At 53.4% G+C, this 26,326-nt stretch overlaps 6 protein-coding genes across 6 annotated transcripts; 3 read left to right on the forward strand and 3 right to left on the reverse strand.

Annotated features, from left to right (window-relative positions):
* Positions 1–5,271: 5,271 nt before the first annotated feature.
* On the forward strand, positions 5,272–7,117 carry GCG54_00009314 (putative aspartic-type endopeptidase opsB; the record flags this gene model as incomplete). Its single annotated transcript, XM_045409262.1, has 3 exons — positions 5,272–5,488; positions 5,548–6,109; positions 6,172–7,117. The coding sequence occupies 3 exons, from the start codon at positions 5,272–5,274 to the stop codon at positions 7,115–7,117; spliced, it is 1,725 nt and encodes a 574-aa protein (XP_045256507.1).
* Positions 7,118–8,451: 1,334 nt separating this feature from the next.
* On the reverse strand, positions 8,452–10,761 carry GCG54_00009315 (uncharacterized protein; the record flags this gene model as incomplete). The annotated part of the gene is made up of 6 exons (XM_045409263.1): positions 8,452–8,679; positions 8,731–8,925; positions 8,976–9,253; positions 9,315–10,340; positions 10,394–10,521; positions 10,571–10,761. The coding sequence occupies 6 exons, from the start codon at positions 10,759–10,761 to the stop codon at positions 8,452–8,454; spliced, it is 2,046 nt and encodes a 681-aa protein (XP_045256508.1).
* Positions 10,762–15,146: 4,385 nt separating this feature from the next.
* On the forward strand, positions 15,147–17,167 carry GCG54_00009316 (Acyl-CoA ligase easD; the record flags this gene model as incomplete). Its single annotated transcript, XM_045409264.1, has 6 exons — positions 15,147–15,189; positions 15,255–15,490; positions 15,552–15,917; positions 15,973–16,230; positions 16,280–16,442; positions 16,497–17,167. 6 exons carry the CDS (start codon positions 15,147–15,149, stop codon positions 17,165–17,167), a joined length of 1,737 nt encoding a protein of 578 aa, XP_045256509.1.
* A 1,598-nt stretch (positions 17,168–18,765) lies between these two features.
* On the forward strand, positions 18,766–19,856 carry GCG54_00009317 (uncharacterized protein; the record flags this gene model as incomplete). Its single annotated transcript, XM_045409265.1, has 2 exons — positions 18,766–18,968; positions 19,028–19,856. The coding sequence occupies 2 exons, from the start codon at positions 18,766–18,768 to the stop codon at positions 19,854–19,856; spliced, it is 1,032 nt and encodes a 343-aa protein (XP_045256510.1).
* A 575-nt stretch (positions 19,857–20,431) lies between these two features.
* GCG54_00009318 (uncharacterized protein) lies at positions 20,432–20,989 on the reverse strand (the record flags this gene model as incomplete). Its single annotated transcript, XM_045409266.1, has 2 exons — positions 20,432–20,757; positions 20,812–20,989. The coding sequence occupies 2 exons, from the start codon at positions 20,987–20,989 to the stop codon at positions 20,432–20,434; spliced, it is 504 nt and encodes a 167-aa protein (XP_045256511.1).
* A 35-nt stretch (positions 20,990–21,024) lies between these two features.
* GCG54_00009319 (uncharacterized protein) lies at positions 21,025–25,839 on the reverse strand (the record flags this gene model as incomplete). The annotated part of the gene is made up of 7 exons (XM_045409267.1): positions 21,025–21,156; positions 22,123–22,401; positions 22,511–22,852; positions 23,671–24,484; positions 24,517–24,566; positions 25,315–25,584; positions 25,627–25,839. The coding sequence occupies 7 exons, from the start codon at positions 25,837–25,839 to the stop codon at positions 21,025–21,027; spliced, it is 2,100 nt and encodes a 699-aa protein (XP_045256512.1).
* Positions 25,840–26,326: the final 487 nt, after the last annotated feature.

Here is a 26,326-nt window from a genome sequence, read left to right on the forward strand (position 1 = left end):
CGGGGCCCGGAGAGCAAGGGAAGTCGAGGAAAGACTACCGGGTGGCTGGTAGCAGCGTATGGCAGCGAAAAAGCATCGAGGTTGGATATAGCTATTTGGAGGCGGCGCGTCAAGATCTTGAAAGGAGAATCGGACGTCGGCGTCGTCGGTTAGGATCGCGAAAAGCAAGGAAGGAGTAAGGCATTGGAGAAAATAAAGTGGAAGCTGGCGTAAGTAGCACCAGCGGCGGGCGAAGGAAGGGTGTGGCAGACAAGACACCCGACAGAAGCAGATTCCAGTCAAGGTCTAGCCAAGCCAAGCCAACACAGGGGACGACGAGTCGGACCGGGGGTGTGAGCGTGGATAGATTGAAGCGTGCTGGGTTCCGTATGAGAGGAAAGGCCCCAAAGAGGCCCCGGGTGGATAAAGGGAAAAAATTAGGGACGTGGCTGGCCTGTGAAAATCGCGCTTCCCAGGTCGTGGAGGACATGGGAGGTGACAGTGGTGCAGGTCAGCAGCGAGAGGTGCCACGGGGCGGGAGCGCTTGCCGGACGGACTGCGGACTGACGACTGCAGCACACTGGAGCTGGAGGTGGGTGCTGAACAATGGGCCGAGATGGCGGGCGACGTGAGCTTGCTGTTGTTTTCCACCTTACGGCAAAGTTCCTACTGATACCTTGGACCAACCTGCCCACAACACCACCCTCCAATCCTGTGATTGTCGTCATCACCCAGCTGCGTCGTCCTGCTATTGGCCAGTTGAGTCACAAATCAAATGATCGGAAAAGGTTGACTCTGTCATTTCATTCCATCTCAAGATCGAGTCTCCAACCATGTTCTGGTCACCTACTGAAAAGGAGAAACCGCTGAAAACAAAAAGCAGCTGGAACACATGCTCAGACAAGCGTTGGCTATCGTTCCTACGCTGCAGGAGCCAGAGACTACCTATGCCTGAAGATATGCACATGGCGAGGTGCCCTGGTCTCGTGTATCTGAGTCTCAAGCATGTGCGAAAGAAAAGACGCGATGCGACGCAGACAGAGACATTCACCTGTATGGCTGCGAAGATGGCAATGATTAATCTCGGGGAGCCGTCCCAGCGTCCGATGCACCGGCTCGCGGCGGAAACGCGCGTTTGCTCAGTCGCACTTCCAGCACGGAGGGAGTCTGGGATTCCCACCACTCGGTCGCCCCTTTGGGGGCTAGCCTGGCCCGGTCTGAGCTTCGAATCTCCTATCCCTGCAGCCCTGTGCTGGAAGAGGGGCAAAAGGGGTTTGGGGGATTCCCACAGCGTACCCGTATCGGCGTATTCAGACCTCATTACGATGGACGGGGCTGCAAGATTCGGGGTAGGTAGGGGAGCACTATCGAAGGCTATTGCGGAATGCCAATTTGCCGAACCGGTATCTTGTGTTGATATTACGATGGCCACCTTCGCCAAACAATACGAGACAAAGGACCAAAGAATGGAAGTCAGGTATCGACAAAATCGCCAAACAAGTAACCCGTACCTTGCCATTTCCACCCGGCAGGATTGGCAAGGTGGCCTGAACAGCTGAAGAGACAGCTGCAATGCTACCACACCCAAGCTGTCTGACACCAACGAGCATGATGCTGTGCGAAACCAAGAAAAGGCACACCTCCCTTCGCCTCACCATGCCTGACCATCCATTGCGGTTGTCGCTTGCCGTTTCTCCAACTTGATGCAGATGCATGTACAAATACTTTGCCGCCCCCTTTGACTGTCATTGGGCACCCGTTTCATCGCCGCTATGCCCTGCCCTGGCATGCACTGAGACCTGCTGCCGACGAACTCACGATGCGGTGGCCCCAGTTGCTTGGGGCCAAACATACAGCGATCCTCCCTCTATTTTGGGCGTTCCGGTTCTCTCAGTCTCTGCCAGGTGTTTGGGAGTCGAGCGTTACGTTTGGAAAAGTCTGGGACGGGTAGATGCCTGGGATGATCCCGCCTGTTCGGACTGCACTTCATACAGGTGCTCAGACGCATCTACACAGGCTCTGTCATGGCCTCCGCTTGTTCTCCGGGCCAGGCAGCCTCCGAAGCAGCTTACCCCCGTAGAGCCGCTTTAGCTCATTCAGGTAGACCTGCAGCGCTGCAGAAGTTCGTTTTTCCCTTCTTGCTACTTCCCTCTTCTTCATATGAATGAGATGAGGCATTTCGCAACGCGGTGAAGGTATGGCCGAGTAGGTTGTCGGCAATGGAAGGTCTGTGCAGATAGGAAAGGGCCGGGCTCATTGCGTCGAAGCGTTCAACCGAGTGCTTCTTTCCTTCCTTGCACCTGTCACCACCTCCCCTCCTGCTGCATTCTGCAAGCCTCACATCAGGGCACCTGCCCATCGTCCAATTATCCAGGAAGGCAGTCACCGCCGTCTCGTCCCATGTCGTCAGCATCCCGTCCCATCCAAGGCATCCCGCCCCCACGCCCGCGCATCGCTAGCACAATCTGCGCATTCCCAACTGTTCCAGTAGCTTAGCTTTGCCACATGGGCCTCTTCTCATCCATTTCCTTCTCCCCTTCTTCTCAACATGTGTCCCGCTCGTCTTCCCACCTTTCGTCGTTACTGAGACCTGCAGCTGCCACGCCTCATTGATCAATCATTCAAATCCCAAATCCATCGGAGTAGCGGCGCTGCCACAGCTCCTCTGGTTGACAGCAGCCCTTGATTCTTCGCTCGCATCTTGGCATGTGAAGTCCTTTCCCCCCCTCACCACATGACATTACAGCCCCTCAACCCCTCTAATGATGACAACTCACCACAAGCCTCCACTTCGACCCGGATTTCCCCCGGATTATTCTCTCACCCGGCCAGCTGCTCTACCACATGTTCTTCGCGTAAGCATAGAACGCTGCTCCCGCCCTCTCCAGCACGACTCAACCCACTTCATGCCATCGCCTACATGTAGGTGGGTGTCAACAGGAGCGTTTTAGGAAGCAGACCACATGAAATGGTCCTGCTCGAGCCTGATCGAGGCATCTCCCACCGTATCCACGACCAATCATCTATCGATCCGATCTGCGTGTGTGCCACTTCTCCGCATCCCCCGCTCTCTCCGGGGTCATTGCATCTCCGATGATCCCGATGCGGCCGATCACACGGGGCGCCGTTCATGGACACCAAATTGCAGGCGGCCAGCTGACATGCCGAGTTCATACGTGACCTCGGACGACTAGGTTGCTCATTATGAACCGTTCCCGTCGCCTGCCCAGTGGCCCTCCGTCATAAGCATTCTTTCCGAACACTCTCCTTGATAGCTGAGTCCAGCTATCACTCAGCTGACACAACATAGGTCCATCATGGATTACACGGCACCTTGAGGCACCGCGTAGTAACCGTGCAATGGCTGCTGCTACGATGTGAGAGCTATCTCTGCGGATTTCATCACACGGCGAGCAATATCGTCACAACGGCCGTAAATTACTTGGGTGCCCTCTCATTCTGCTTTCGCCAAGACGTCGCCGTCCCGATCTCAACGTGTCCGCCTCCACGCGCCAGAGGGGCACACCAATGACGCCGCTGGCGACAACGTCGAGGACAGAAACGGCACAGACGCAAAGTTCCGCCGCCGTGGTTCTAAGCCACATGGCATTCTTCAAGCCTAAGGGGGCTATCTAGAGCTTCCGATGGCTAGCAATAGTGTCCATCATCGGCTATCGTTGCCGTCTCTGCAATTTATCCAACAGCATGGTCAGGATGATTGAGCAAAAGACGTGGCTCTTTTGAACAGGCAAGCGCAACTAGGTCATCAATCAAGTGTTTGGCTTTGCGGCGTAGTATAAGTAAGGTTCCGAAGACAACTCTCCAGCAGAGATGAAGTCGGGTCAGTCATAGCTGATTGGTTCCTGAATCAATGCAACGCACCCCGGACAACTCAAGTTTGAGTGGATCCCATTGTCGATCCCACTTCGATCACCGTGTGGAAGGTGTAGTCCACCGAGCTCACCGAATCAGAAAAGTTGGGATGATCCGGACACGAACAACCCCCATACAAATATGATGAGCTTACGGACAAGTGCCGGCGGAGTTACCCAATGGTTGCCGCTATTATAAGTGTCACTGCGTACGGAGTTTGGTCCGGGCTAGGCTGAGGCTCGCAACCTTTTCAACGATACCAAGTGGATTCACTTCTAGCATGTTTTCATCAGTTGCGATAGTCCCGCACGTATCGACTTGAGCGTGCCGGTGATAGAATCGTCTCCACGTGTCGTTCAGTAGAAAGTGTCGACTGCTTTCTGCTCACGCACGTCTGTGTAACCATGAAATATCGGTCTTCCCAGAAGTCTGGCCAACGGCCAACAGCGTGTCCCAATGACGGCTTGAAACCCAATATCCAGGTATTCTTCTGACGATACCTGTTGCCAAGAAACTTAGTAGGCGGTGGGCGCGTAGCCAATGGGGGCTGCCATGAGGAGGCCGTTGCTTGCCGCGTTCGGGAGGGTGTCTCACATTCCAGACATGGCTGTATGTTCCTGTCAATCGAAAACCTCGTCGAAGCCGAAGAGGACGATCACTTTGACCAGAATTGACTCCAATTGGCGCTTCAGCATCTCAAGAAGACCCACCACTTACAGACCCTATCTGTCAACATGTCTGAGTGTGTCGGCCAGAACCTCGCGTGGCTGGCGCAACGCATGGAGTGACCGGCAGGGGATAGATCGCATGCAGAAGGCTCCGGAGCAGGCACGTTGGCTTGTGGATATCCGCCCTGATGGGACCGTCTAATACGGAAGTGATGGACGTCCAGAATCACTTGGCCACGCGGCTGAAGAACTACCGAAAGTGATCTGGCCAAGGGACGGAAGACTTGGAGTGAGGACGGTGGGCAAAGAGAGAACCGCATGCAGTTATGTCGAGAAGGAAACGGCGATGACGACAGGCCATCTCTTTATCGACCTTTGAGCCCCAAGCAACGCCAACCACCCCTAGTGCGAGCGCGGGTCGAGCCCCGGCTGCAGCCTCACCCTTCTCGCCCGTCGACCAACAACAGGCAACCCCACCGCCGATTACCACCAACACAGCCAGACCTGTACCATCTGGTCCAAGCTGAGCGCTCTAGAAGCTGGCAATCCGGGGTGGCGCCTCATTCTTATTTTCTTATTTTTACTTGACTTGCAGCTCTTCCCTTCCCTTTTTGACAGCCTTGTCTCCTCAGGGTTTTCATCGCCTTCAATATTCAAAAGGGATCTTCCTCACCTTCCCTTCTCTAGCTTCACAATCCCAGGATTCCACCAGAGTCAACAAGAAAATTATCTCATCCTCGCGTCGCACAGGATGAAGTCTGGAATCCTCGTCGCCGTCGCTGGCGCCGCCGCGGTGACCTCTGTCACTGCCTTCTCCTTGCCCTTTCACTTCGGCCGCCGCACCGTCCAGGGCCACGGATACCTCAGCATTCCGGTTAACGAGGTCAAGCCCGATATGAGCGAGTTGTCTAAGCGCGATGCTTTCGAGGTTCTCATCAACAATCGCCAGTTCTACTATTCTATGGACAGTGAGTATCGCTAGGGTCGTTCCTCTTGGGAACTCGACTAACGAAAATCCACTTCATAGTCATGATGGGTACTCCGGGTCAGAAGGTTACGGTCCTCCTCGACACCGGCTCCTCGGAACTCTGGGTCAACCCCGACTGCAGCACCGCTTCCACCGCCAGCCAGGCCCGTCAGTGCTCTGCCGCCGGCCAGTATGTTCCCCGTAACAGCAAGACCCCGCCCATCGGTCCCTTCGATTCCCGGAAGCTCAACTACGGCGACCCTTCCCAGCCGTCGACCCAGACCAGCGCCGAGATCGCCTACTACAGCGACACTATCGGCCTCGGCTCCGGCACTGTCCTCAACCAGACCTTCGGGGTCGTCACCAAGAGTAGCGGCATAGCAACCGGCATCCTTGGCCTCGCCCCCGATCTGCGCAGCGGCTACGCTCCTGGCAAGCCCTACAGCCTGGTTCTCAACAGCCTGAAGGACCAGGGCGTCATCAACGTCCGCGCCTTCTCCCTCGATCTGCGTCACGCCGGCTCGGACACTGGTGCTCTCATCTTTGGCGGCGTTGATAAGGGAAAGTACATCGGTAAGCTCGAGAACGTCCGCCTCATCGCCGGTTCGCGCAACGAGCCTCGGTAAGTTTCATCCCCTTTGCCAAAGTTCATCCCGTGTAGTTCTCTCATCTAACGAACCCCAGCCTTGCCGTCACGCTCGGTGGACTGGGTCTCTCCCTGCCCAACACCCAGACCAAGACATACACCATCTCCGACGACGACAAGAACGTGATGCTCGACTCCGGCACCACGCTCACCCGCCTCCACCCTTCCCTCGCGAACCCCATTCTCGCAGACCTCAAGGCCACAGCCGATAGCGACGGATACTGGGTCGCCGACTGCAACCTCCGCACCCCGCCCCTGTCCAACGGCGGCAGCGACGCCTACGTCACCTTCCAGTTCGGCCGCAAGGTGCTCCGCGTGCCCCTCAGCGACTTCATCCTCGACATCGGCCCCAAGACGGGCGTCTGCTACGTCGGGCTCGTCACTACCAGCGACCAGCAGATCCTCGGCGACAGCGTCCTGCGCGCGGGCTACTTCGTCTTCGACTGGGACAACCAGGCCGTCCACATCGCGCAGGCCTCGAACTGCGGCAAGGAGCAGATCATCACCCTCGGCAAGGGCACGAGCCCCGTCCCGGACTCGGCTGTCGGGCTCTGCGAGGGTCCCTCGGGCGACGTCGACAGCAGCAGTGGAGGTTCAACGACAGTAAGTACCACCACTACCACCGCCAAGCTTCAAGTATCGACCGGACCCATCGACGCCCACGATACTTCTTTTTCAATCTCCTTTACTTTGCCGACCTACGGGCCTTTCACGCCCACTGCTTCTACCTCTGTCTCTGCCACTACCACTGCTGCTGCGACTGCTCAAGAAACCTCAAAGACATTGACACCTTCTTCTTCTCAGACGACCTCCTCCTCCGGCACCGGCACACAAGGCACATCCTCGTCCACCACCTCCTCGAGCGACGCACACTCCGCGGCTTTCTCCTGGGCCTCCGACTCTAGAGACCTTTGTCTGCTCGTCGGCAGCCTCATGACGTTGGCGGCTGTCCTTTGGAATGTCCAAGACCCTTTCTTTGGATAAATGCTTTCATTGAGCTTTATTCTTTCCTTCATCTTGGTCTTGGGTGGCTTCCTTGCTTGCAAACTTTTGGGCGACTGGAAAAAAAGCATGGCTTGGCTTGGTTTGCTTTGATTGAATGAACTGATTGCATATGAGACTCGAAAAAGAGCAGATCGGGTTCTCTTGGTAACGCATGCATGCATTGGGAGGAGTGTGGAATCTTTTCTTGGCATTGGGGGTAGGGTAGGGGACTGGCTGCATTGGGACGGCCTGGATTTGTTGCGCCTGAGCTGGTTCAGCCAGGCACCTTTTTTCCCTTCTTCTTCGCTTTCACGACCCGTTATGATACCAATGAAGACGAACAGTGGCTTTCTGTAGAATAGACAGACAGCCTTATTCCAATAACGATTACTTTACATCATATCTGCTCTACTGCCCTTCATCTCATTGAAGCCATTTGAATCCATCCATTCAGCCAATTCTAAGCTAAGCAACTGGGTCTGATCTACCCCCGGGAAGCGCCGCCTACATAAGAAAGTCTCTCCCTCTTTCTCTCTCTCTTCTCCTCACTGTTCTCTGTTCAGGGTCTAGAATCGGAGAATTCGCCGAGACATCAGCCAAACCCCTTCCGGCTGTGCGGGCAGTAAGCAATCCAACAAGCTGGATTCAGCCAACAACGACCCCGTAGAAAGAAGGCTACCTTCACCCGTCTCGCTACTCTCGCCGAGTGGAAAGTACCGGTAGCCTGGGTTCGGAGCGCTCCTCTTACGGCTAGAGCTCAAGTCTAAACAAGCTCCCTCCCTCTCTCGGCACCACGTCTCCCGACAAGGCGGAGAGAACTTGTGCCCGTGGGCGGTGAACCCCGCCAGAGACATGTGTCTCAACGCTCAGCTTTGATTTAGGCAACTTCCTAGTTCCGTCGCCACGTGTGGCCGGGTTTAACAGAAATCCGTTTTCATCGAGAGGCTGAGGCCTACTTTTATGGCAAACGGGAGCTCAGGCATTCTTTCTTCCTACGAGAAACTGAAGACACTGTCCGGGCAGCTGGGTTTGTGTGAAAATCAGATTGCACTACTAAACGAACTAACTTTTGGGTATCTGGCTAAGAGCAAAGTGTTCAAATGCCACTTGGAAAGAGCCGCAAAGGGCGGCAGAGCTATACTATAATGTTAAGAGCAAGGTAATTTGGCGTGAAATGTGGCCGATACATCGTCTCTAATGACGAAATCTCTCCTCATGAATGCACCAGCCCCCGTGCCAAGCTTTTTTGAAAACGCAAACGCAATCGCAGAAACGGCAAAACTCAAAGTACGCCTCATCGTTCCATCCTCTCGGGACCATCGTCTTCATCGTGTTTAAGCCGTGGTCTTAGCCTTCTTGTTGACGGCAGTGACGCCGGCCTCGTCGTTGGCACGCTTCCTCGTCTTAGACTGAGAAGGCTTGGGGTAATCCCAGTCGGCTGGGAGGTCAGGCAGGATGCTCTTCTGAATGGCATCGGCCCGCTTCGCTTCATCCAGCGTGTCAAGGACGATGTTGCGAGATGTCAAAGCGAAGCGACGCATACCCTTGGGGTCGACCGAGTGCTACAGCAAAGTTAGATGGAAGTCTTCACAAAAAGGGACGGGTAGTCAAACCTCGTAAGCCTGATGGATGCGAGTTCCGTGCATCACCACCATATCTCCGTGGCGGACAGGGAACTTGAGACAGGGAAGGCTGTCCTTCTTGACTCCCATGTACTTCTTCTTGGAGCGGAAGAGCATCTGCGCAGGGCTGCCCAGAGAGAGTGTGGCCACTGTAGGGCCCAGGGTGTCTTCACCATCGTCGTGGAACTAAGAACGAATTAGCCGCAAGAAGAATGGTCGGATCTTGAAATACTTACGCTGATTCTGTCCTGCTCCATGTATCCCAGAGACAGCACCTCGTTGAAGTCGACAAACTCATAAGAGATGGTTCCGCATCGAACCGCGTCAATGTTTGCGTCCCGGAATGAGGCGTTCGTCTTGTCGACAGTGATTCTGCCAGCCCATTGCATCCGCTTGAGGGCACCGATGATGGAGTTGGGCGCCTCACTGAAGGGCTTCGAAGCGACTGCAACAGCGAACTTGTAGGGAGCACCCCAATTCTGCATGAAGTGGCGGGTAAGCTTCTCGCTAGGGTCTACGATATGTTAGTTCAGTTCTGATCAGAAAGTTCTGATGAGAGGGATGAAATGACTCACGGTTAGGGTGGATGGCAGGGTTTCGTTGAAGACCAAAGTTGTCCGTGGCTGTCTCATGGAGAAGGTTGAGCCACATGTCGTCCGGGCCGCCCACTTCAGCGTTGATGGCCCTGGTCGAACGGAAGACCGTAACAGATCCAAGAACTACCGAGTTCTTGATGGGGTCAGGAAGTAGATACTGCTCGGCGGTGTATCCATTCGCAGTGTAGGTCTTCTGCAAGATCTGAGGGGTGGCAGTCCAAGGCTTTGAGAAGACCATTTTGGAAGTACGGTCTTCCTCGGCGTGAACATGGCTCAACGGGTAAGGTGCAGGCTTAGCCTCCAAGACGAAGTCGCAGTCTGAGGCCTCGTAAGCCCAGCCTGTCCAAAACTTGCGTCTCGAGCAGCAGCCACATCTGGGGCAGACCATGCCAACCCGCATGTACTTCTCCGTTCCCAGGGAGCCGTTCGCCGCTGTGCCAGGAAGGTTGGGCTTCAAGAGAAATCCAGCTGGGAGGACATTGTTGGTTCGCTCCTGGAGGAAGTTCTCTGAGTAAGTCAGAGACTTCTTGACGACACCAGCAGGGAACTCGAAGTAAGCCTCGCAGGTCTTGTTGAGGCAAGTCCATCCATCAGCAAAGATCGTCTTGCTACCCTCATGGCAATGTCTACACCAGGCCAAGTGAGCGGCGCAGGGCGAGGCGAAGGTAAGATCTTGAACGCTGATGTTGGAGGCGAAAACAAACGCTGCGTCGCATCTGCCATTCAGACAAGTCCAGGCCTGAGAGAAGATCTGGTTGGAATCGGTGTTGCAGCTCGTGCATGTACGCGGCATCTGGGGAAAACCAGGGGTCGAAGCAGTTGGCTGAGCCTCGGGTGCCCACCAAGATGACGTGCTCCGGTCTGTCTTCTCGAGCCGAACCTTCCAGATCGAAACACCCTCAGAGGTGCTGGTGTCAACCTCAGACCAGATGTCAGTGATGGAGAAGAAGTCCAGCACATTGTAGACACGGTTGGGCTTGAAAGATGCCTGGGGATACTGGTCACCTGCTAAGGTATTAGTAAATGGTTGAGACAGACTGGGGAGACTGGCTACTTACCAAGAATGACTGCGACAGGCAGATACTGCTCCTTGGCAGCGATAGCAGCCTTGACAAGAGACTCAGTAGCTGTGCCAGACTCAGTGCGAACGTAGACTCCATCGTCATTCTTCTTCCGTCCACCTCCGCTGATGCCATGTTAGTGTGTTTGGTGGAAGGACGATGGTGATGACTTACATAGTGGTGATAACGACCTCAGCACTAAGCATATCGCGCACAGAGACATGCTTGTTGATGAGAATGCCTCGGGCGATCTTTGAGTTGGTGTACATGCTGCTCTCGTGCGCCTTGTAGTAGCCCACGCTGTCGCAAAGAGCCTGACGGTTGTCAGCCCAGACCGGGGCTGTCTTGGAAGAAAGGGCCGCCATTGTTGGATGAGAGTGACGGTGAAGTTGAGTGCACAATGGGGTTGGTTGGTGGGAAGAGGTCTCTGGACGTTAACCTCAAGTATATATAGCAGTCCTCAGCTGGCTAGATTGACATGCGGAGAGGCGTGCAAGTATCCTTGGAATTGATCGCCTTGGGGGGAAGGGTGCTCCTGTGATAGACAAAAGGTCGTAGCAGCTTCAGGGTGCTGGTTGAGCCTGGAATGTTTGAGGTTAGCAGGCTGATGAGACACTGACCGAAATGTGGAGAAAGTCGAGGGCTTGAGGTATGGTAAGGTGGAAGAACACCACGACACACTGGGTCAGGTACTGACAAAGGTTGTGGCAGGGTCGTGGGAGGAGTCAGAGGTCGAAGGTGACAGAAGGCGCGTCCAGGGTGAGGAAATCTGTGCGCGGCTTCATTCTTGCAATTTCTGACGTGACAAAGAGGGTGAAAAGGGAGGCAGAACTGTGGATGGGGAAGGTGCGCGGGGGCACCAGGAAGAAGACTTACCTTGGTGTGGCGGTGGTGGTGGTTGTGGTGAGAGAGTGTGAAAAGGAGGAGGGGAGATGTGAGGGTGCCTTTATAGACGGTGGAAGGGACTCTGAAGGAGTCACGTGGGTGGGAGTGACGGGCAGAACAGGAAAGACCGCACCTGGTCGTTCTAAGAAGGAGGGGGGAAGGAAAAAGGCTAACCTCAACGTTAGACTCAAGTATCAAAAGACTTGTGTGATGTAGGTCAGTACTGTGGTATGTTATATTGTGAGAGATGAATCGGAAAAAAAAAGGTTCCTAGTGATTGGAAATGAGGTTGTGGTTGTGGTGGAAGAAAGGAGGGAGGGGTGAGGAGTTGTGAGGGTGATTTTATAGAAAGCAGAAGGGTCGGAGGGTGTCACGTGGGAGAGATCAACACAGGAAAGATCGCTTGATCATTCTTGAAGGATTCAACCTGTTAGGAAAGAGGGCAAAAGGCATGAACGGGAGGGACTCTTGAGGGAGTCATGTGAGGAGAACACACAGCGCGGGAAAGACCACACTTGATTGTTCTTGTAGGGCACAATGCGATAGGAAAGAGGGCAACAGGCAAGGCTAGTAAGAATGGTTTGAGTGATGATGTAAGAAAGGGGTAATGTACTCACCTTGTGATAGATAAAGGAGAAAAAGGTCGTCTGGTGATGGTGGTGGTGGTTGGTGGAGGAGATAAGTTAGGATGGTCTGGAGCTGAGCGTGCCTTTAAATAGTGATGCTCTGGAGGGTTCACGCGGGTATAACGCGCAGCACAGGAAAGACCTCAGTCGTACTCGCATGATATAACACAATGGGACTAAGGGTAGGCACAAACGGGCATACGATGCCAGGGAGCATAAGACTTCACCTTGTGGATTAGAAGTAGCTGGGCACCTTCGCAATGTGTGACGCAATGGGGAAAGGAGTGAAGAAAGTGGACAGAGAAGGTGGACAGAGAAGGGGGACAGAGAAGGGGGACGATGAGGAAAAGGGACGACGAGAAAAGGGGACGACGAGAAAAGGGGACGACGATGATGAGGATAACAGTAAGGATTTGAAGATCTACTAATCTTAAACTGAATCTTCAAATCTTAGGTGTACCGTAGGCAGGTTGCGGTAGATAGAGGAGAAGAAGACTGTTAGCGGTGTTGGTGGAGGTGGAGGAGAAGACTGTGGATGGCTAATTGAGCCTTCAAATGGAAGTTCTAAAGGATCCATGTGGGTGTAAATAATGCAGCTCTGATGTAGGGAAAGGCCGATCCTGCGGAGAAAATAGGACAACTGAAGGTGTTATTGAATCGGGAGTGAATGAGGACTATGAGTGAGCCACGGTTTGGGAGGTAGAGCGGGGGATAACACCCAAGTACACATTCTTGATTAGAAAAGATCGATGCCTTCTCACAATCCAAAGGACGGAGAGATGCAGGTTGGGAGAAAACCCGCAATAAGTTCGAGATACCAGAATGCCTTAGAAATTGAGAATATCAGGTCCTTCGTACCGCGTGATGAATGGAGACAAAGGCAGGGGAGCCGGTATGGTCTACATTAAGATGGTCGGGAGAGGCCGCGTTTGCTTATACTACCATATAGAACTGGGTGCCATGCCCGCCAATGTGGACTTGAGTAAACACGAGACAGTAGAAAGAAGGAGATTCCAGATTGACTGTAAAAGCGAAGACGGAGAGAGCTTAGGTATCCACAAATATGATGTGACGTTCTTAATAGCATCTTCAACATCTCATGCTGGTATCGGTATGTTGTCGGGTGTGAAAAGGATCAAATGTAGGATGAAGTACACAGTGTACACTGACGTTGCTGGATGTCAGAAGTATCAGGTCAGCTGTTTGAAAGTACGTACTGGAATTGGTCGACGCGGGATGGACGAGAAGAGACATTGAATGCTGAAGTTCATCTTTGAGAGAGTAAAGAAGCAGGACTTGATATCAATATACGGTGGGTGATAAAGGAGTGGAGAAAGAGTATCATCGCTGCAAAGGAAGCTCCGCCCTGTCTTGCCTGGAGAGGTCCATAAAAGCATTCATACTTTGGTATACGAACGGTTGGGCGCCTGTTTTATAGATTGACTTGCTGTCAGTGTGTGGAAGAGCAGGACAGGCCGAAGAGAATATGGCGATGCTCCAGGAGAGTTGCAGAGAAAGAATTTTCAGCCTCGAGTTGTGTCTGCTGCCTGGCGCTTCTGGGAAATCACGATTGAGGCATAAGCCATTGCCATTTGCAGCAGCAATAGAACTAGACAAGCAGGGCCCGTCAATCTTGCTTAGACCCCAGGACTGCTTGCTTCTTGCGATGACTTGACGTTGAACGTGGGTTGCAATGATGACTCAGACGGGTGTGACAAAGACAAGTGTAAAGAAGGTTTTCAACAAAGACCCTGATTGGCTTCGTAACCATGCGATCGCGCCGTTGAATGTTGTCTAGCTCTCAGCAGGACCCAAAATGAACGGTAAAAACAGTTGTCAAAAGCTTGAGGTGCTGGGCCAAGGAGCAAGGAGGAATCAAGTTGCTAGTCCAGCTTGAATGTTAGATGTCGCTGCATGGGAACCAGGCGGTGTCCATTCCGCTCTTTCCAAAGCTGCATGACGAGAATTGCTCATGACTCTGCGAAAGTTGATGATGTTGCCGGCCCATGGGCCTCCGCATGAACCGCCCCACGAATGGTCGCGTTGCCCCGTAATGATGCAGATGGAGAGCGGTATTCTTGCGCGGCCCACAAGATGAGATTGGCAAGAATCCGGGGCCGCGGCGGGAATCAATTCCGCGCCGGAGATCCAAACAATTGACTTCCGGGGTGAGCCGTGGGTCTCGGTTGACGAATGACCCTTGGGTATCGGCATCTCTGTGGCCTCGGAAGAATCTCGGTTAGGGGGGCAGCTGTTTCCTTGGCAGTTGGGGAAGAGCCATTTTGGCCCTCGGTCCCCGCTGGCTAAGCTGCACGCAACGGTAAAGCAGAGCTGTACATAAACGCCGAGCTGCCACTTCAGCAATGCCGTTAACCAAGGCCCGACCGGATGAGACCTCTTCCCAAGCGCCCTATTTCTAAGACGTCGGTCACCAGAAGCCATGCGTTGTTTGATTGCGACATGGATCATGAGTAGGCAGAGTTTAGAGCTATGGGAAGCTCGTCGCCAGTGAGCCAATGACGGCCAGGATTGGATGCTGACGCTGCACCTTCGGCTCCTGACATCGGATCGCATCTAGGCCCAGCTGCCGTTAACGCGTTAGCAATTTAGCCACCACGATCGTCGAAAATGACGGCCGGCGGCATGGCCAGAATGACTCGGGAACCTTCCCTTCCCAGCACTAGACAGGAAAGGACAGGACAGGACGGCGAGATGCCGCACTACCACGCCGCTCTCTCTGCCGAGGTGAATCAAGTCACACCTGCGTGGGGAGAAATGCGGAGAAGTGGGGGAAGCTATCTTTCTCCAAGTCTTGGACGTTCTGCATCTGGCTGCCGTAGCTGCAAGAAGCAGGGGGCTTTCGACGGGGTGCCGTCACAGTTGCCCAGGGCACAGCTGCGCAATGGCGAAAGGGACTAAACTCGGTCCAGCCCCCCGGCAAGCGGAGGCAGAAAAGGGAGGGCCCTTGGGTAATGGGGGGACCTAGCTGCCGTTCTCTGCCACTTTGCTGTCATTTTTGTTTTCCGTCAAATAAAGCCGGCAAGTGAGCTCTTCTCTTCACCGAGCCTCGTGTCCACTTTTTTCGTTCATTCAAAAGTCCCCAAGAACCCCCCATTTTCTGGAGCTGGTATTGACATTCTCACGATCCGACCTGCTAAGTGTGTGACAGGAGCTCTCAAGGTCGAGACGTCTTTTTCACTCTATATTTTCATTCCAGCTAGGAAGTTTCATCACTCAAGATGGTTTTCACGTCGCCAAGTTGGGTCCCCAAGCTGCCCATCGGTAAGACAAGCCCGCCAGCTATCCACGCCGTTGCGATGCGGCCAATGCTTATTCTTTCTTCACAGATCCTCCCGATTCAATCACAATCGGCGAGTTCATGAATAATGAGCAATACGGTCGCTACCCTCTCGCCAAAGCCAGAAACCCCTACACCTGCGGTTTGTCCGGCAGATCGTACACAGCATCCGAGGTGAAACAGCGAACCGATTACTTGGCGCGGGCGATCTCCAAGAAGCTCGAGTTCGCACCAAACGAGGGCACGGAGTGGGACAAGGTCGTTGCTCTATTCTCCCTCAACACCGTAAGTTGACCTGCTGCAAAATACCAGGCGCCCCAAGAAGCTGAGGCTGACATGTTCACAGATCGATTACATTCCCTTCACACACGCCGTCCACCGCCTGTCGGGCATAGTAACCCCGGCCAGTGCCGCGTATTCGGCTCAAGAATTTGAGCACCAGCTGCGATCGTCCAACGCCAAAGCTATCTTCACATGTATCCCGCTGCTCGAGACTGCGCTCAAGGCAGCCAAGGCAGTCAATATCCCCAATGATCGTATTTTCTTGTTGCCAGTTCCTGGCGTTGACCAGAAGACACCGTACGCCACTGTGGAAGACCTCATTCACGAGGGCAAGTCACTACCTGAGTTGGAGCCCCTGAAATGGGTCAAGGGACAAGGCGCACGACAGGTCGCATACTTGTGCTACTCAAGTGGTACATCTGGTTTGCCTGTAAGATAAGCTTGGCGACTGTGGATACTTCTGGCTCGACTAACACCAACTTCAGAAAGCCGTCATGATCTCACACCGAAACGTCATTGCAAACGTCATTCAATTCAGAACATACGAGTCCGTCGCCAGGAAAGAGCTTGGTATTGAGACACAAGCTGGCTTGGGCCTGCTGCCCTTCAGCCATATCTACGGCCTGGTGGTTGTCGCGCACTGCGGTACCTACCGTGGAGATGGGATTATCGTTCTCCCCAAGTTCGAGCTGAAGCAGTTCCTTGCTGCCGTCCAAAAGTTTAAGATCAACTGTTTACCAGTCGTAAGTTCGTCGTCGTTCGGAATTTAGCGCCGACCTCTAATTCGAGTAGGTCCCGCCGATTGTGATTCAGGTTATTCGCAACCAAGAGTTGTGCAGCAAATACGACCTCAGCAGCGTGCGCTTTGTGTACACAGGCGCAGCACCCCTTGGCGCTGAGACCGTCGAAGAGCTCAAGAAGCAATACCCGAAATGGAATGTCGGTCAAGGCTATGGTACGGCTGTCTTCATCCGCAAGCAACATCGAGCTGCGAACTGACAAATACTAGGCATGACCGAGACCTGCACTGTCGTTTGCACGACATCTGAAATCGATGTCGACGTTGGCTCTTCAGGATCCCTCGTCCCAGGTACCCGCGGAAAGATTGTCGACCCCACAACGGGCGAAGAGATCACAGAATACAACAAGCCCGGTGAGCTGCTCGTGCAGAGTCCCTCCGTGGTCCTGGGCTACCTACACAACGAGCGTGCCAACGCCGAGACCTTTGTTTGGCACGAGGACGGCCGTTGGATCCGTACCGGTGATGAGGTCCTTGTGCGCAAGTCCGCTGCGGGCAATGAGCATCTCGTCATTGTCGACCGTATTAAGGAGCTCATCAAGGTGAAGGGCCACCAGGTTGCTCCGGCCGAACTCGAGGCACACCTCCTTACCCACCCGGCCGTGTCCGACTGCGCCGTCATTCAAGTCCCCGATGAGCGGGCCGGTGAGGTGCCCAAGGCCTATGTTGTCCGCGCCGCTTCATACGCCAGCAAGCCTGAAGCCGAGGTCGCGGCTGACATCTGCAAGCACGTTGAGGAGCATAAGGCGCGGCACAAGTGGCTGAAGGGCGGCGTTGAGTTTGTCGATGTTATCCCCAAGAGTCCCAGTGGCAAGATTCTGCGCAGGTTGCTACGCGACCGGGAGAGAGATGCTAGAAAGGCCAAGGGCCCCAAGCTCTGAGGGCCGCGGTGTTGTGGTTTTGTACGACGGACTGGAGTGTTTAGATGGGTATGATTGATGTGAGGTTATCACCTAGACAGACAGGCGCATCGTGTTTGGATCATGTTATACGCGCTCTATGCTTATATTTAGCGATTACTGTCTACTACTCACTGTGCTGTTTCTGCTGAATACGAGTTCAGATTGACGGTTCCGAAACCACGTGCGTCCGAGCCCCTTGCTTCCCGTGAAATGTCAGCAAGCGTCGGAAGTCGAACAGAAAACAAGGTACACTGCTGCTCAACCCTGAGCTTATTTCTTTCGGCCAGGCCGTTTTCCAACACCGGAACCTAAAATGCGAAAACACCATTCGTCATCAACTCTGATCGTCAATCGCACTAGCATCCTCAAGACTGGCCAACCAAACCCCATAGGCTCCACGAGCCTCAATGCTTAGTATTCTTAGCATCCCTCCTTGGCCGGCGATCCAAAACACCAAGCCACGAAAAAGTCGCAGGAGGCGTAAACAAGCCCTTGACCGATCATCAAATATCCCGCGGCAGGAAGAAATAGCATGGAAGCAATCCACAAAACAAGCAGCAAGAAGGATAGAAAAGACACGATGACATTGGCAGGAACACACAAGAATGTGGGGGCGCCAGGCCCCCAGACCGGGGTCTGAGGCGACATGCCCCGAGCGATGGCAGACAGGGGTGCACCCAGCGCCGGGGTCGGTTTCGTCGACAACCTCAAACGTCTGCGACACCTTCTTGCACCGTGGATTCCATCGCTCCCGACTCGGGAGCAACGCGCCAAGCGAAACGCAGTCGAGGAATTGCAAGTCGGCCAGGCACAACACACGCTAGCTCGCGGCTGGCTCTTCCTTCCGACAACCCAGCCCATGTTCGCGACTTGAAAGCACCATGCTCTGATTCGTCCAAGACTCCCAACCCTACGGACAAAAGTGCTCGCTTCAAGTGTTTTGCATGCTGACTACAGCCGTTCGCACTTCGACTCCTCGGGAGCCTCAAACAACCTCCCACCAACCAGCGGGCGATCAGACCCAGACTGACTTGTCCCAACTCTCACACACAGCCGAGTCCAGGCGAAACAGCGACAACACAAGCTTATCCCCTTCTTTCGTCCCTGGTCCGTCGCCTGTCGATTTGAGATGGTTCGCTTCGTGACGGGCCTGTATGGCTCGCCTATAGCCTGAAGACATGTTCTCCTTTGGAAGGGCATACCGAACAAGCAACATGACTGGGCCCCAGGTTCGTCAACCCATCCCCCGGTTTTGGTTCACCCCCGTGCCACCATTCGGACGGCTGCAACCCATGCCCATGACGGGATGTGCTCGTGCAGCAAGACCGTTTATTCTTTTTTGCCCGCCTTAAGATAAACCTAACCTGCCACCCCCGATCCGTCTCTTGCCTCTCCTGACTCTTGATTTCCCCGGGTTTCTGGGAAATTCCGAAAACACCAAAAAAGAGTTCCAAGATATTTCCTTTCTTGATCTTCGTGGGAGAGCGACGCGCCGCGAGCTTGGCAGCCAGCAAACCCTTCTTTCTTTAATCTTCGATATCTTTAATATCACTTTCATTTCTCTTTCTTCGCCCAGGATGTTGACCGTCCGCTCCCCAGTCGCCGCCCTAGCGGTGGTGCTCAGCTTCCTGAGCCTGACCGATGCCGCGCCGCAGAACCGAGGAAAAGGAAATGGACGAGGAAACAGGCAGACGGCACAGCAGCAGGCCGCGAGGGTGCCGCAGGGTATCTCGCGTGCTACCGATGGATCCATGATCCTCGACATGACCGCCAACGTCAAGTAAGTACCTGAAGATGGTCAACCCGTGTAAGTGACCACTGGTCTCTAACAACCTTCAGTGGCCTCGACCTTCGCTTCAAGATCTCCGGTCCCGCCGAACAGTTCACCGCAGCAAGTGGCGTGCCCGGCGCTGCCGCCCAGCCCGGCGCTCAGGGCACCCTCGGCCTGAACGTACTCCTCCACGGTGACGGTGGCCAATCCTTCTTCGACATGCCGAACCAGGGCGTCCAGCAGAACCTCGCCGGCGTCGCCGTCCTCGCGCCCGACCCGAACCTCTTCTGGGGCGGCGGCCAGGGCCTCCAGCGCACCGACGGCGTCGCCCACTCCCAGGCCGTCAACGACCTCATCCAGCAGACGCTGCCGCAGATGATGGCCTTCAACCAGTCCAACGTCTTCTTCACGGGTGTCTCGGGCGGCTCGCTCATGCTCTCCGGCTTCTTCATGCCCGCGCACATGCAGAACTTCGCGGGCAACGGTGTGCTGCTCAACTGCGGCGGCCTCGAGCCCCAGGTCAACGTCCAGGACCCCGCCGCGATCGCCAACACGCGCATCCACTTCCAGAGCACCAAGCAGGAGCTCTCCAACCTGCAGCAGTCCATCCCCGCGGCCATCAAGGCGTACGAGCAGATCGGCACCAGCGGCGGGCTGAACGCGCAGGCGTTGAACGCGAAGCAGACGGTGAACAACTCGCCTAACGGCGGCCACTGCGCCTTTGACGAGCAGGGTTTCGTGTCGGGAATTCAGCTCATTGCGGACAACTACGCGACCATCATGCAGGGCGGCACCGGCGACGTCAACGGCATTGGAAACGTTCTGACTGGTGTTGCTGGTAATGAGAACTTGCAGTTCACCGGGTCGAGCAGGAGACGTGACGAGATCATTGGTTGAGATGGTGCGGCTTTCTCTTGGAACGAATATGATACCACACCTCTGTAGGGAGTCGAAGAAACGAAGATCAAGTTATGTGAGGAAGGTGTTGCTCCCGTGTTCTCCATGCCTGTGGTCCTGTGAATGCTGTGTTTGTGACCGAGACCGCCTATTTTTTCTGTGCTAGAGCGACTACTTTTCTTCTGGTTATATAGTCCACCTTACTGTCGTTGTCACTGCTATCGTCCTCATCGTTGTCGTCGTCCTCGTCGTCCTCGTCGTCGTTGTCGTCGTCCTCGTTGCCACTGGTATCGTCGTCGTCACTACTATCGTCGTCGTCGCTATTACTATCATCATTACTTCGACTACCGTCTTTAATAGGACAACTAACTACACAATAAATATAGCTGGGCAGACATGGGGGAAAAAAGGCGGTCTCATATGACCGACATTGATCAACTGAAAGCTCTAATCCCACACAGGACCGCCACACATGTTCACAGGCATAACAGTGCGTTGGTCCCACTATCAAGTTTGTCCTGAAAAAAGCAACTGTTGTTCACTAAATCTCCTATCTACACGACACGTAGATTGCGTTATTTCTGTCTTTCCGGCATCTCCACAGGTGACCTAAGCTCTGAGCTCAACATCTCTTGCGCCGCGATCTCATTCGCACTCATCTCGGGGACAGGATCCGGATACGAGCCTTCTAATTCAGTCGGAGGGATTTGGGGGGCATCTTCAGCGTGGAGCTCGGCCTTTTCAAACCTCTCCTTCTTATTGTCTGCTGTCGGTAGAAGGGCGTGATGCCGCTTACGCCGTCGCAAGAACCACCATCCGAAGGACAGGAGAATTATCGCGCAAATGGAGCCCACGACAGGGCCAGCAATCCAGGCGTTGTTTTCTGCAGCCGGAGTATCTGCTTTTGGAGATGGTTAATTACGAGAGCAAAGCGTTACATGAACGCAGGACGTACTTGTCTCGATTGCGCCAGTGGATGATACCGGCAGATCGCTCAGTGATACGGATGACACGGCGGTCGAGCTCGTCATTAACGTCAACAGGTATGTCGTCACATGAGTCTGAGTTATCGTCTCAGATTGCCCGTCTAAAGCCGTCATCACCAACGTAGTCTGGTAAGTTTCGGTCGTCATTGGGAAATTCCTAGCACAGAACTCTACCCATTCCGCTAACCTTTCCACCGCCAAGGAGCCAGAAGTTTCGTTGGGGTTTGCTTCGGTGCAACTTTTGCATCGACCGTAGCTAAGTTGGAAATCCGATTGAGGCTCACAAATCGAAGGCGATTTGCCGACCGCCATGGCTTCGACATATGCATCATCTGATCAGAAGCAGATTAGACAGGCCTCATTACGCATTTGAAGCAGGAACACCTAGGACTTGCTGCAGGGAGTGAAGCACACAGCCGGATTCTGCACCGCGGTTGATGGGCCGCTAGTTGTAGTTGATGAATCAGAGGTTCCGGTTCCAGTGACGACAGGGCCATCAGTGGAACCTGGTGATGTGGACATATCCGGTACGCCAATTCACCGGCGAACTTTCTGTGCTTATTCTTGTGCAAGCGGGAGCAGGCGCTGTGGGTTGGGACGAAAAGTAGATGGAGTTTGACAAGTGTAAGGTGGAAAAGGCGACTGCAAAGGCCTTAAGGGGCGCTGACGCCAACACCAAGGGGATCAATACAATCTTCCCGTGGCTCAAGCAAGTAGTGTTCTAATTGGGTTGATTGGACGCCATCATTATGAGACATATCGCGAGGAAGGATCAACTCGAGCATGTCGTGACACCTTTGATCTGAATTGATTGGTCGCCTGCTTGATTTTTGAGCGCGCAGCCTCTGCCAAGGTGAATCGGTGCATCAATCTTTCTTGTTTCTGCTGTTTGATAGGATATGAGCAGGTTGTGTACTGAGGAGAAACGCGCAGTGCCGAAGCCCATTTGGCCTCCAAAACCTGAACGCTCCTTAATCACGCCCAGATTTGTTCCTGTCCTCTTTGACACCTCCATGTCCGCTGCTTCCAAGTTTATTCTTATCACTGCTCATCTCATTACCATCGGCCTCACAGTCATCGCTCGCGTTCCAATCTTTGTCTTCCACTTGGTTTGTTTTTGACTCTACTGTTGATTCCATCGTCAGTTTTCCAGTTAAGACGAAAATATGTGTCTTTGAAAACACACCGGAAGCACTTTTTTCCTTTGAAAAGTAACCATTTTCCCTAGGTGACCCTGCTTAGTCTAACTTCCATCCTTTCGATTCTCCTGGCATCTGTACAGGAGTTATGCGATCCGGGTCCAACATCTCATGTGCAGCAATCTCGTTTGCGCCTATCTCAGGGACCTCTTTTGGGTAGGAGCCTTCCAGTTCGATGGCGGGCTGGCGAGGCAAACAATCCGAATGAAGCTGCGGTTTTTCAAACCCTCTGCCGTCGTCTGTTGCGTTCAATGGACTCACTTTCTTCTCTCTACCCCACCTCGCGGACCACAGACCGACCGCGAGGACTAGCACAAAACTAGTCCCTCCCAGGACAACGCCGACGATGAACCCATACGGCTGCGGTCCTATTCATCCATGATGCTGTCAGATGCGAATCAATTTCATCGAAATACGAGGAGATAGTTTTCTTCAGCGCACCTGAAAATCCACCCGAATCGTCTGACACCGCCGATTGAGAGGTGGATATCGATGTAGCCTGCGAGCTCAGCAACTCCGGTCTCACTTCGACCACGGTGGCTACCACAGGCTGGGGGTGACCAACGGTATCACCGAGTTCCGTAAGGACGAAGATTTGTGCGCGGGTCGCGGTCGTCAACATTGACTGAGGGTATGGGCTTATGATTCCGAGCCTCGAGCAGTAGTCCGTAAATTGCTCGAAAACTTCAAAGACATCATTCAGAGAAGGCTTTTTGTCTTCTGGCGCGGTAACTGCACACTCTACGCATGCTTTGAAACACTTCTTGAATGGGGAATCGGGAAAGCAGAGCGATGGTATCGTTCCGGGTATCTGTGCTCCGCTGTAGCAGTCGTCTAACATAGCTTCATTAGCGACGAATTGAAAGTGACCATTTCGGAGAACATACTGCATGTAATCCAGCATGATGTTGGTGGTTCGGACTCGCTGGTGACTGATGCTGTTGTGCCATATCCACTAGAAGCAGATAAAACCGCTGAGGTGCTCGCTGCATTTTCTGTTGTTACGGACATTGGGAAGTTCTTGCAACCTTCTCCCTCAGTTGTCCAGTGACATCAGCGGTGAGAGCTTGCAAATTGCGTCTCTTGCCTAAGGAACAGCCAAATGCTGACAGCCTTAACGGCGAATAACCACTAGAACGATAGTCAGGACCACAATGAAGGCGATGGAGAGAACGAAGGATATATGCAATGTGTGAGACCTGACCTGCTGTCTCGTAGCATGAAGAAGAATGAGCTTCACTGTAATCGAAGAATCAAGCTTGAATATATGGAAAGAAAGGAGAAGTGTGCCACGTCTTTCAAGCGAAAGGTCCAGAATGGGACCTGACCTGCGTGTGACCGAGACATCAGTTATCGTGTCACTCGAAACCTTGTTTAGGTTGTTGGTCCGAGGCAGGAAGACTCAAGATAGATTAGCTTGCCACACAGTCCTTGAGCTTCGGCGAGGACCTTCGGGTGGGTGCATACAGTTGCTTGAGTTAGGAAGTACAGTATGAGTTTGTAGTGATATACGCAGGCCTCCAACGACCAAAAGCCCGTGGAAATCCGTGTTAGACGGGCACCCTAGGAATGCCTATGAAATCTTATCTCGGATTGCCCTCATGTGTGTCTCTCTGGCATCTCGTTCACCATTTGTCTGTCCTTCTCAGGAACCAGCATTTCCTGAGCTGGAACCTCATTCACCTCCATCTCCGGCACGGGCGTCGGATACGAGCCTTCCAGTTCCATAGGAGGCACCTTTGGTGCGTCGTCGGCGTGAAGCTCTGCCTTTCCATACTTTCTTACTTCGTCACTGCTACCTGGTGCTTCTGAGAGCTTGGCCTTTCGACCTCTGCGCCGGCGCAGGAACCACCAGGCTCCCAAAAAGAGCAGGATTGCAGCGATAACACCGATCACAGGCCCGGCAATCCAGGCACTACTCTTGGTAGGTTTTGGTTCTATCATAGTCAGATATGAGCCTTCATACATACGTTCATAGCCATTCTGACCTGCGGTTTCGCTCGGCAACACAGCAGGGGAGGTTGTGGCAACAGTGCTTGTAGCCTCCTCCCTCAATTCTGTGACTGTAGCTGTCACTAGAGTACCCGATTCAACTTTTCCATCAAGTTGCGTCACGTCCCTTAGCTCTGTGCGAGTTCTAGTTATCCACATAGATGGTTCGTAGGAAAGCCAGGAAATTATCGCCGATGACGGTAGTGCACCTGCGCAGAAGTCCAAGTATTGTTGAAACTTCGGCGCGTACGTTGAGGCCCATACTGCCTTCACGTCGTCTGCATTGGCTTCAATGCAACTGTTACACCTCATGTAGCCTTTTTGAAATGATGAATCGACTTCGCATATCGCAGGATCCTTTCCGATACTTTGAACCTCAGTATAGGCATCATCTGTAACACATTGATCAGTTTCATAGCATGCTTTTCGAGGCCCGATACAAGAAATCGTACTGCAAATGGAGTAGCATGCTGCTGGTAATACTGTCTCGCTGGATCCCGTGGCAGAAGGTGCGGGAGAAGATGATGATGGCGCTTGTGGGTTGGTTAAACCAGTGCTCACCACAGTTGGGGGATCCGACGTGGATGACATGCCGCAATGTAATACGTTGGTTTTCGAATAGAGTAGTTGGCTTCTGCAGGATGATCTCTTTCACTAACACTCTACCGTCAGCTCAAGAGAACAAACTATGCTACGACTTGCTGAAGTCCGGCAAGTGTCAAGCTTTTAAAGACGCAAACCACTTCGTATGCAGCGGCATCCGAACACCCGTATGGGCTTATCTGCAGGATATCAGCTGCCCAAACAGCCCTAGCTTCCTCTTTTAAGGGGGAAAGGATGGGCGGAAAACTGTTCGAAGCCGGCAGGCTAGGTATGCTGTGATACTCAAAAGCTCACCTAAGTGGCGGCAAGTCTTCGCATTTCGAATCTGCATTCGGCTCAACTTAGTTAGCGTTGCGCCAGCCTGGATTTCGACGTGCATTAGGCATCGAATACCAATCAGTGTAATCAAAGTTATGATGTGGCTGGGTTGTGAGGGAGGGGGCGGCAGGGGGCGAGACGCAGCCTGATTTTGTATGGCGTTCTTATGTATGGATACAAACTCCAAATACGACCTTGTCAAAATAGGCTCGCTTCAAGTTGAAATTCCATGATTTTTGTTTTCCATGCCTTTCGCCGATAACGCATGAAGAAAGTGCGAACAAACATGCAGGGAATAAAACGTCATGCGTGTCTCTCTGGCATCTCTGCCACTGTGGTTGACACCAGCATTTATTGAACCGGAACCTCGTTCGCTCTCATATCCGGTACGGATTCAAGACAAGGGCCTTCCATCTTTATGGGAGGTCCGCTAGCAACATGGTCTGCGTGCAGTTCCGGTTTCTCATACTTATCATCCGCACCATTGTTGATGACTGCTGGTGATGATGAGTTTTTTCCGTCTGCGTCGCCGTATAAACCAGAAGCAAGTGAGAGCCAGCAGGATGGCACATATACTGCCGACGATGGGCTCAACCATCCACACGTTGCTGTTTTGGGCTGGCACCGAATCTGTTATACCTAATGTAAGTTCTGGCTCGTGTTTTGAAGGACGCGGATTTCCCCATACGGGCTGGTTCCAAAGCAGGAGTAGTCTCTTTTGTGGACTCGTTTCGAGAGGTTCTTGCCGACGAAGTTGAAATAACGGGCACTACTTGCGTCTTCGCTCAATTCGGTCAAAATGACTATGATCATTGCTTTTGGCGTCAGAACACCGCGGGTGATATCTTTGATGTCCGAGATGATCGTGCACGTGCGGGTTATCAACTGAGACGGCGCATACGACTTTGCGGATGCCAATGACGAGCAATAGTCGAGGAATTCCCAAAACCTCGGGTCCAAATATCGATCTTTCGTGAGATTTACATCTGGAGCATTGGCTTCTATGCATGACACGCAGATGGCCTAGCTAAACGGGAAGGGCGAGTCCGGTTCGCAGAGAGCAAGACTCTTCCCAACGGACTGAGCCTCTGCATATGCATCATCTAGCGCCGATGCAGATTAGAGCTTGGTTTCATGAGGGCCAAATTGGAGTCTCATGAACACCTACTGCATGTTGAGAAGCAGACAGCTGGCACAACTGTGTCATCTCTTTCTTCCTTCGAATTTGTTTCTAATGTCGATGCTGCTGACATTACTGAGGTGGAATCAGATGCCAGAAGTGTCACTTCCTGTCACGGCGTGATCTCGGCACACCTCCTGGTGATTTTGAGGGAAAGTTGCGTCGTACGGCGGGCTGCAGATATGGGCAATG

This window comes from Colletotrichum gloeosporioides (assembly GCF_011800055.1).
Source record: "Colletotrichum gloeosporioides strain Lc1 chromosome Unknown consensus_117, whole genome shotgun sequence".
NCBI lineage: Eukaryota > Fungi > Ascomycota > Sordariomycetes > Glomerellales > Glomerellaceae > Colletotrichum > Colletotrichum gloeosporioides.